Genomic DNA, 10926 nt, shown 5'->3' on the forward strand with positions numbered 1-10926 from the left:
GGTCAGCAGCAGCAGAAAGACTGGGCTCCTTGGATTTAAATAGCTTCCTGACAGCATGTAAAACTTTGAATGCACTTCTGTAATGATTTAATATTCATCAGTATTTGCAATTGAAGGACAGAGTTTATGAGAGTGTGGTGGAATCTGAAGGCTCAGCTGTTGGAAGCACCATTGCCTTGCTGCAAGAGGGTGCTGGGTTCATATCTGGGGTCTTTCTGCATGGAGTTTGCATCTCTTCCCTGTGCATGCATGGGCTCTTTCTGGGAACTCCGGCTTCCTCCCACAGTCCAAAACATGACTTTTAGGTTAACTGGTTACTCTGGGTGAGTGTATGCGTGTACAGTTGTTTGCTGTGGAGTCTCTGGCATGTTAAGTTACGTGGGACACAAAAACTCAACACCTATTAGCAGCAACTAATTTTTTTTTGTGATGCATGTAACCTGACTGGTTAATTTTAAATTAAACATATATTAGCACAGACCAACACACTAGAAATGTCATTGTATATAACCTACATGTAATAAAATGTTCTACATAAAATTACAAATAAAGGCTCACTAATAATGTTAACTTATTGAACAGAAAAGTTTCACATCAATCCTTCAAAGGGCCAGCAAGGCCAACCAAGATTGTCGCACACTATCCGGCAGAACGTAAACGTACCGTGTGCAATTCCAGTATTTTGATTGGATGATCCAAGCTTGGGGCCAGACGATTTGTGCCACATGGCTGTCTGCTGAGAGCATGTTGAGCATGTGCACTGTGAATTCAGATGTCCATTATTTAAACAAATGTTGGTGGGCCGGCCCCAATATCAAGGCGCCTCAAGAGGACTTAATCTATTGAACTTGTCAGTTGTCTGGCAGACTTTGATATATAGACACATGTTTATAACAGAATTTTATTGCTAAGGGGATCTGTGTTTTTACAATATTGAATAATAATAAGAATGATCATGACCCACTGATTGTGGACATTGAGCTCCACAGCGACACCTGGTGGGGCCAGGCCCCAAATGCAGAGACGCCACATGTTGTCTGACCTGTACATGTGTTCCCCTGTGATGGACTGGTGACCCGTGTACCCCGCCTCTCGTCCATTGACCGCTGGCAATATGCATTTATAGCCAGCTATGTAGTACCAATTGCAGAGATCTCCAGTGTTATTTCTCTTTAAGAAATTTTAGATAGGTTTTAGAGTTTTATCATGAAGTAAAAGTGCCGTTGTCTGTACCCTTAAAGGGAGACAACTGAGTTTTCCTCTCTAATGTTGACTGCTGCTCAAGATGGCCTCTAAGCAGTAGTCAGGATTTCCCAGAATCCCTGGCCTCTTTATTTATACAACATTGTAAAAACAGTAATAGTCTATGTATAAATTCACTAAACAAAACTGCTATTAATTGCTTTGCTCTGCAGGGGAGGATGGACAGATTCGGTTTTAAAGCACAGCTGCTGTTAGGAGGGAGCTCAGAGTAGAGCGACTGCTCCTCCACATTGATTGGCCCAGTTCTATCTGTTTTTGCCTTAAGTATTTCTTTGTTCACTTTGATGATTTGAGTTACCCTATTGGATTAGACATGTATTGATTGTGTTAATAAAAAAAAGTTAAATATGCCACTGTGTTTTTATTTTGTTTTATGAGTAATCTTCACAATAGGCGCCCTTTTTTTGGGCTTGAGCTCCTGCTCCCAAAAATGCCCGTACACGTGCCTGCTCCACCTGCATGCTGCTGCTGCTGCTACATGTGCGCTCTTTCTCGTGTGTTGTTGTCCTTGTTCCTCTTTTACCTGGCATGCAAAGCAGCTGACAACATGAGTGCTCTCTTCCAGAATGATCAGAGAGGCGCATGCGATATTCGAGAAAGCGCGGTGCTTCTGTGCACAGCATCACCCAAAAAAAAAAAAAGAAACACTGTCCCAGCACGGGACATCCCAATTACTTATGTGGCTCTAACAATACCAGTAAAATTGGTTGAATTCTGTCATTTTAAAGCGAAAATCTGGGAAAATAAATAGCTGGTATTGTTAAAAAAATACTATGTGCCTTTCTATTTTTCGTTTAATCATATTAGCTTTAAAGTCTGTAAAGTTTTAACAAGCCACGGTTGTTATGGTTACTTTACACCCAATCAGTGTGGTCCCCAAAGTTAGGGTCAGCACCATGGACTAATGGGACACTAGATAAAAAGATCTAGAAATGCACTGAATGTGATAGTCAAATTAGTTTTTTAAAGCTGGGTTTGAAAAAGCTATTATCAGTAACTATCACAGTGTAAGAAAATCTAGAGATACTAAACTCTTTTTTTTAAAAACAAAAGACACATTAGAGCAGAGGTGATCAACCTTTTTGAAACTGAGAGCTACTTCATTAGTGTTGTGTCACAGGAAGGGCTACCCTCTAGTGACCTTTGAAATAGAAGAGTAAGAGTTCACCTTAACTGTATGTAAAATAAATACATTTATCATGCTTTTTTATAGATATTGTCATTTTTAAATCTATATAAATTAAAGTGTGATTAAACAAGAAGAGTGACAGAATAAAATAAAGTTTTAGATGCAGCTCACTGGTGAATTGTGCTTTTTTTTTTTTTAGAACAGGCTCGTGGGCACCACATGTGGCCCTCGGGGGCACCATGTTGGTGACCTCTGTATTTGAGAAAAATTATTTTTAATTTATGTGATAGAAAAAGGAAATGAGAATGATTTCTAAGTTGTGTGGAAATACTGCTGCTAACAATGCTAAAATTAGCATCTGCATCACAGCACTAAACTAAAGGGCCATTCTATAGTGTTTAACCTGTCTGGGCCACGCTTATTCATCTGTAGTTTAAAAACCGAAATAGTTTGATCGACTTAACCTGAACTGGATGATTCTACGCTAAACTCAGACTCTGTTCCCCCTGAATCATACATATACTGATCATATTGATCATATGCAATAAATTAGCAAGTTCTGTGTGATAACCAACACACTAAGTGAGACTAACTGCTTCCTCTCATGTTTACAAGCTTGACTTGCACCTGCAGTGACTCACACTGCTACTGTGTATATAAATATATGTATATTATTGTTTTTATTTTATGCTATATTGCTTTTTATGCTCTTCGTAATTTTCCACTGAAGGGAGTTGCACAATTTCCTTGTACCCTGTACAATGACAATAAAGGCTATTCTATTCTAGTTTGATATTTTAAATTTTGTCCTGTTCATAAAGGCCACCTCCAAATCAGAGAAAAATAAATAAAATATACCCCTGTTTGTGTGGTAAAAGCAGCCCAGTAGTCCTCCCTCAGCTCCTTCCCTCCTTAGGCTCTTTGTAATGTTTAATTTGTTTTTTAAGCTCGAAGACTCTTTGGAACCCAAATTATTTTGGTAGGAGAGCACTGCAGCTGCATAAAATAGTCGTTTTTTGTTTGTTTATTCAAGAATATTTATCATTCAGAATCTCCAATTTTAGAGTAATCAGTGCTGAATAGATATTGTAAAATAAGCAGCTAAACTGAGACTGTACGCTGGGAGCCCATAATGTAGTTTTTCAAATGACGCTGATTATGTTTTAAGGTCGTAATCCAAGAGTTTCGCAAAATTTCATGGCATGCAAAAGACGTGTCCGAAATATGTCAGACGATACTTCTCTGGCTTGTCTCTCTTTCTGGCTTCAGTTCAGATCGGGTCTGGGCTGTTCTCACACCCCTGTTCCCTTGATGCTGCCTGGAGTGGGGGGCATGAGGTGTGGTTTGTCTGCAGGCTCAAGGGCTGCGGTAGCTGCACCTCTCGGGTGTTGGTCATGGGGATGCCCACTTTTCTGGACTGAGGGGTCGGTGGGGTAGTTCTCCTCCAAACATATAGAGGGGGGCTCTACTTCTTGCCTCTTCTTACCCCTCTCCTAGCTGCTCGCTACTGCACTCACCATGTTGGGCTCATGAGGCTCGGTGCTGGGAGCAGGCTTTCTGTCTGGGGGCCTGGGACTCTGCTAGGGGCAGGGGGGACTCGGGCATGCAAGTTTCTGGATTCCACACCTGTCTTATGCTTGGATAAGTGGGGCCTAGCGGGGCTGGTAAGCAGTTGCTCCGGTGGGTGGGTGGGTGGTTGGGGCTGGGGGTACTCTGCTCCACCTCGGTGGCTCTGTCTCAGGCATTCCTCTACTGTCCTCTAGGTGGTGTCCCTGTGGTGGGCTGCATGGCCTCCATGCTCCGTGGGGCTGCTGGTTTCCTGAGTCTCAGGTTCCTCTTTGCTTTTTTCTGATGCCTGGAGTGGGGATGGAAGTGGCCTCACCAATCACTGAGCACAATTCAGGCCTACAACTCATATTTTGCTTGTTCACGCACACATTTATGCACTCATAATACAGTTCATGTGTGGCCCTGTAGTTTTCTCCATCAGGATCAACGGTTTTGTTTCATGTCGTTGCTGCTGATGTTTTTGCTGTCTGAGTTTTAGATTTATCTCGTTTCCCCATGGTGGCCGTAAGAGGATTTTCTTTTCTGTAATAGCTGGTTGTCAATTCAATTAAATTTTCAATTCAATTTTATTTATATAGCCCCAATTCATGAAACATGTAATCTTGAGGCACTTTACAAAGTCAAAATCAATCATATTATACAGATTGGTAAATAATTTCCTATATAAGGGAACCAGTTGATTGCTTTAAAGTCCCGACAAGCAGCATTCACTCCTGGGGAACCGTAGAGCTACAGGGAGAGTCGTCTGCATTGTCCATGGCTTTGCAGCAATCCCTCATCCTGAGCAAGCATGAAGCGACAGTGGAAAGAAAAACTCCCCATTAATGGGAAGGAAAAACCTCCAGCAGAACCAGAACCAGGCTCAGTATGAACGGTCATCTGCTTCGACCGACTGGGGGTTAGAGAAGACAGAGCAGAGACACAACAAGAGAGACAAAAAAGCACAGAAGCACACATTGATCTAGTAATCTGTTCTACATTAGATGGTAATAGCGGGTGAGCCGTCTTCTCTGGATGATGTCACAGTTAACAGAACGTCAGACCAGGTGTACCAAAAAAGAGAGAGCAAAAAGTTAAAAGCTGAAATGACGACAGTCATTTCAATATAATGCAATGCAAAACTGGAGAACAGTAGAAATCAGTAGAGTGAGAAAAATAGGCCAGGTTCTTTCATTTTTGTCTATGTTTTCTTTGTGCCTCTGTCCATCCTCTTTCTCTCACTGTCCTTTTTATTCCTCTTCTGCTCTTCCTCTTTCTCATTTTTGGCACCAGTTTGTACCTCATACCTTAAATGCAATAAAATAAATCAAGGGTTGGGCCTCAAGGGAGAATTTACATGCATGAAGCCACCCTTGGTAAAGCAAATATGTTTGGCATCTGTGGGGCAGTCAGAACACGATTTGGGTTAGCTTGAAGGTGGACATGACAGGGCTAAAAAAAAAGAGATAGCCTGCTTCTCTGAAAAAGCTGGACTCTGTTATGGTTGGTGCACAAAACGTGTAATAGTTCATACAAAGGCCTTTCAGGTGGATCAACAACAGCTTCTGTGGTAGTAACACAAAGGATTTATTCTTGTATTTTAGTTAATGTTACTACAAAAGTTCCATATATAAAATGGACAGGGCTTCTTATACAGTATCGGTGAAAGAGAAAGCAAGATGAAAATGTGCCAAGTATACTTCACAGCAAAGGCCTCAAACTTGAAAAACTGGTTTAGATTTAAATGGAGGGATGACCAGGAGAACTTGAAATGCATACAGTGAGCATTTCGGTTAAGTTTAATTAGGAAGATCAAGAAAAAAGTTTAACCAACAATTTAGCATTAGGAGCTAGTATTGCCACAGTGCAATCCTATTTTCTATTATCAGTATTTGTATGTATTTTAATTATTATCTCTGTTTATTATATCTCTTATTATGTAAAGTGAAGTTATTCACAAAACTGTATTTCAAAACCCATACATGAGAAAATGACATGTGTGGCAAATCGTTCCTGACATATCAGACCTAATTTGGCTCAATTCACGCTTTATGTCCTAATTTAAAGACGTTTTAGCACCATCTAGTGGTAGACCAAAAGCACAATACACCAAACTTTACCCCCCCCCCCCCAAAAAAAACAACAACAACAACAACAACACATCAGTTTCATTTCAGCCAAAAATGCTCTGTATCCAAAATTGAGCAAATAAGTAAGATTTAATAAATTGTATCATTGAAACACATTAAGTTAATATACTTATTAGCAATGTTTCTTTTATGTCGGACTGGAGTCTGTTGATCACAAAGTAATAATTAGAGAGGGTTTTATTAAATTAAATCACAGAAAGCTCACCTTTGTCCGTTGTGGGAGGGCATTGTAGTAAAACAACTATACATCGTACTCTGGATCATTCAAACCTTTAATCATGCTGCAAGGATTTTGACCTCAGATACATTTTACTCCAAGAGAGGATATTTAAGTACTTTATACAAAAAAGCAAAAATAGAAATATTAGTCTTGTAAATGTGTCTACATACATGTTTATACGAAAAAAGAAGACCTGGTTAGATTGGTGCACATAAGCACGGTATCGGTGAGTGTTATTCGACTGACAGTCTGGGGAAAGAAACTCTCTGTGGTGGCAGGTTTTTGTAAACAGCGCTCTGTGGCGTTAAAAATCAAAACAGCGTGAGTGCAGGCTGTGTGGAGTCTGCGGGGATGTTGGCTTCAGTCCTGGATGGAGGGAAGGTCAGCGTCAGCGATCTTCTCTGCAGACCTGATTGTTCGTGGTGGTTTGAACCTGTCCTGTTTTTTGAACCAGGAATCCTAACTGTTGAACATGGGAATTAAAAGCAGCGTTAGTGTTTTTTTCTTTTTCTTCAGTGAGCCTTTTGGAAACGTGTTTTGCTCAATCCTGCAGTGTAAATCCATACTTCATGTATGAAACAGTGTCTTTCATTTTCAGCGTCCATTTGGTAGTGCATAATATCTTGAATTATCACGTATTATTCATGAAATTACCTGAAAGTTATCATGTTGTCATACATGTTGCAAACCCCTGACATCAGTGAATGAGGCAGAACAGCACCATAAAATATAGAGTAGTATATTATCTTTCTTTTGGAAAACAGCATGTGAAAAAAAAAATTCTTCAAAATTAACTGTGTTTTGTTCTCCTTTTTTCATTTATTGAAAATAAGTTTCTTTTCAGTGGCGCTGCTTAGGTTTTATGCCTTTCAGGTTTTGCTCCACCTATACATCATAAGGAAGGTTATTAAAATGAATGCCGTAGCTATAGAAATGAGCTCATGAGTAGTTGTAGAAAACGTGACACAAGCCTCGCACGCCTCTCTGAGAGCCTCAGCTTTGATGCAGCAGCCCTCACAAACGAACAGTATGAGACAAGAAACATGCTGACTGGCATAGGTAGCTATAAAGTTTATAAATGTGTACAGTGATATGATGTTAATGGAGAAGATCCTAACCTTACAGAATCGGATACTGCCACACAACTGCTTAATTTAGTTCTTGGTAACAGTAGCTGTTTTTACACACGAGGTCCCTACATCTCTCATGAAGGGAAGCCAATTACTAAGGGGAAACAAATGTTAATGAGGCAGTTGACATTTAACTCCATAATACTGTCACTTTGCCCCCCGCTGCTCCGTGAAATAACAGCCAGGGAAGGCTGGCAGCCTTTGAGTGAATGTACAGCCAGCAGCAAAAGCTCCTGAAGCCAGATATTTACATACCCTTTATAAAAAGACAACACTTTTTTTTGTAGTTGTCTGGCATGAAATCAGACTAAATCTTTCTTGATTTAGGCTCACTTAATATGACCAAAATGTCTATTTGCAAAATCCCGCCGCTTATTATAAGGTTTTTGTTTCTTCACTTTTCTTTCTTTCTTTTTTTGTTAATCAGACGTTGCCACACATTTTGTTAATATGCAGTTGCATTGGCTTTCCTCTTCACTCTGCAGTCCAGCAGATTTAAAGCTGGGTGTGTAATTTGATATTGAATATATTTATATATTACACTTCATTAGCATTATAAATATTCATAATAAAAATCAACTGAAAGGTTTCAACTAACTGCAGCACTTATTATTATTATTATTAATTATTATTATTATTGTTGTTGTTAATAATAATAACCTTAAAGTGACATCGCCCTTTCAGCACCTTAGGACCATAGTTTGATCTCAGTTCTAAAGGATATAAATGGTAACAGCATATAAAGGAAATAACAACAATAATAATATTAATACAGATTGCTTTATTTATCTTTTTCCCCTTTCCTTCAATAGAAAAGGCTGCTTTCTACAAAATATTTCCAATGCTGTAAAGACCTATTTGGCCTTGTCATTACTCCTGTTGAATAAAACCTTTTGTCCCAAATGAATTAGAGTCCCTAATTCTATTACCGAATGAATTATAGTTAGATTACTAACAGGACAATTAGAATCCTGAATATAATTCTTCCTCTATCTTGTTAAACATCCTTTTTTGTGTTGCTTTTAGTTGTTACATTATTATTGTCGCGTTGCTCTGTATTTTTATTTTGGACTGTTGCTCTGTCTCAGCTTGCCTCTTATCTCAGGTGAGCGACTAATAGAGACTTAGGAGATGAAGGTTGCACCACAGGTTGCCTCTAACTGCTGCACTGAGCCAACCCTGGAGGCAGAACCACCGGCGCTGATGGTTTGAAGGAGGGAACCTATTAAAGCCTTCCTCCTCATCTTTTGCTATTAATCTCACTTGGTTTCTTACTGTTATTGTGTGCGGTGAACTCTGTTGAAGATAAGAGTGATTTGATTGCAGGATTGCAAAAGGCTCCTGAGTTTGTCTTGCTGGTGAGTACAAATTTGTATTTATTTTTTATGTAAGGAAAAACTGGCTTATTGAACAATATAACTCTCGTCAGTATTTTTTTTCCAAAGCATAATGGTTTAATGTCAACTCTATTGATGAGATTTCTGCTGGCTTTATTATACACCGATAAACTAAATAGCTGGATTTGAACTTTTACTGTTGAACTTTTCTGTTCCGTCAGATGCACACAATTTTATGCATGATTTTTTTTGTCAAAATTAGCTGCAAGTTTGAGTTAAAACAAAAGCGGACGAATTGCAAGGAGTTAAATAGCACTATATAACCACAGTAACACGGTAATGGTAAATGTATTTACACTTGGTGGCCGGATGACGCCCCCAGGGAGGGCTGCTCTGCCTCCGCTCCCCTGCGCTCCTCCTTTGAGACCCTCCCTGCGCCACTCGCAGCTGAGACCCAGGGAGCAGAATTAACAAGCAAATTGAAACAGACCCTAAGCCGTGCCTTCAACATTAGTGGCTGACTGTATGCCTCCTTAATTTTTCTTCTGTTTCCGCCTGCGATGCACGTCTTGATCTGCTGCAGAGTGGCCGATTTCAGAGGCAAGGAGCGACATGTCCAACAACATGGCCAAGATCGCAGATGCGAGAAAGACGGTGGAGCAGCTGAAGCTGGAGGTCAACATAGAGAGGATGATGGTGAGTGAGCACCCAATGGCCCTACAAAACAAAAGTCAATGCTTCAATGCTGACCACGTGTGTCATTATCTATGCTTGCATTCTACCTACACATCGGCAAAAAAAAAATAAATCCAAAAAACCGGCGTGTTGGCATGTAAAAAGTTGAGTTTTGAGGTCTTCTACTTTTTTAGCTGCCCATTCAGTGGGTGTTGTGCACCATGTAAGCATTGCAAGAAAACATGGCCCTACGCCCTTAGCTGTCTAATGATGCCGATGCTGGTACCCTTAGGCACAGCTTCTAATTCGGCCCTAAAAGGCCGTTGCAGCGTTTTGGAATAATGTGGACTCCATTGACACGTCTCGGGCTAAAATCCTCCTTTCCTAGACTGACCAAACCTAAACTGGACTATTCAGCACTGGGTTGAGTTTCTAGAAGGAATGGCTAAAGGTTAACTTCAGACTTTAAGTGTAAAACCCACAGAACATGTGTGGCCAAAGTTGAAAAGAATCATTGCAGACAGACAAAAAGGTGAAAGACCTAACTGTACAATGTAGTTCCTGAAGGTTCTGATACATTACACGATAAAGGCGCTGTTTTTGTAGTATGGGGTTGGGTCACAAAATGTGGGGCTAATCTATGGTCCTCTTTGCCTGAATGGGACCATACTAACCATATTGTTACAGTACAGTCAGGTTATCAAGCTTTAAATCAACTTTTTTTAACTGCATCTGCAATCAGAAAAACTACGAGCAAACAACTCTTCAGCAAAATTCAATTCAGCTCTGTTGAGTTTATTTAAATAGCGGCAGTTTAAAAAATATATTATCAAAAGAGACTTTATAAGAAAAAAAAAAAAAAACGGTCCAATTTAAATACAGAAATATGTCATCAGATTAATCCAGGGAGAGATGGCCAAATCTCAGTGCAATTACGTACGTTCCAGTTTGGTCCTACAACCCAGTCCAATATGATAAAAGGAAATGGGTTTGAAATCAGTGGTATCAAACAAATCCAAAAGTAGCGTCCCATTTTTAACAACCTTTTATTTATTTATTGTTATTTATTTCCCCCCAGGTATCCAAAGCAGCAGCAGAGCTGATGTCCTACTGTGAAGCTCATGCTAAGGAAGACCCTCTGGTGGCTCCTGTCCCTTCGTCGGAGAACCCTTTCAGAGAGAAGAAGCTATTCTGTGTCGTACTCTAACTCCTGTGTGAAAAGTCAGCAGAATACGCATTGTTGTTTTTTTTTTTTTAAATATACATATTCATGTGCATCATTGTCTTTTTAAGTAAAGCAGCTCTTCAGCGACTTATCACATGTGACATGATCATCTTTTCAACATGATAAGAGTGGCAATAAAGTTTTATTGAAAGGGTGTGCAAAGTTCATTCAAACAGTCCACCCCACTGCTTTATGGACATAAATTAAACATTAACCAAATGGTATTGCTTTGTTTTCATTGCATGCACA

At 39.8% G+C, this 10926-nt stretch overlaps 1 protein-coding gene across 2 annotated transcripts; it reads left to right on the forward strand.

The window, feature by feature from the left end:
* Window positions 1-8533: 8533 nt before the first annotated feature.
* Window positions 8534-10831, forward strand: gng8 (guanine nucleotide binding protein (G protein), gamma 8). Of its 2 annotated transcripts, XM_012855299.3 has the most exons (3): window positions 8534-8798; window positions 9361-9473; window positions 10531-10831. In XM_012855299.3, the coding sequence occupies exons 2-3, from the start codon at window positions 9390-9392 to the stop codon at window positions 10657-10659; spliced, it is 213 nt and encodes a 70-aa protein (XP_012710753.1). In that variant the 5' UTR covers window positions 8534-8798; window positions 9361-9389; the 3' UTR covers window positions 10660-10831. The 2 variants fall into 2 exon arrangements, with proteins under 2 accessions (XP_012710753.1, XP_035999043.1); XM_036143150.1 differs by lacking the exon at window positions 8534-8798 and having other exon boundaries at window positions 9312-9473.
* Window positions 10832-10926: the final 95 nt, after the last annotated feature.

This window comes from Fundulus heteroclitus, chromosome 11, assembly GCF_011125445.2.
Source record: "Fundulus heteroclitus isolate FHET01 chromosome 11, MU-UCD_Fhet_4.1, whole genome shotgun sequence".
NCBI classification, from domain to species: Eukaryota; Metazoa; Chordata; class Actinopteri; order Cyprinodontiformes; family Fundulidae; genus Fundulus; species Fundulus heteroclitus.

Excerpts from the sequence above, each read along its gene's own strand:
- gng8 (XM_012855299.3), top strand. The coding sequence starts at position 9,390 with ATGTCCAACAACATGGCCAAGATCGCAGATGCGAGAAAGACGGTGGAG. Across the intron at positions 9,474-10,530 it reads TCAACATAGAGAGGATGATG|GTATCCAAAGCAGCAGCAGA; the intron begins GTGAGTGAGCAC and ends ATTTCCCCCCAG.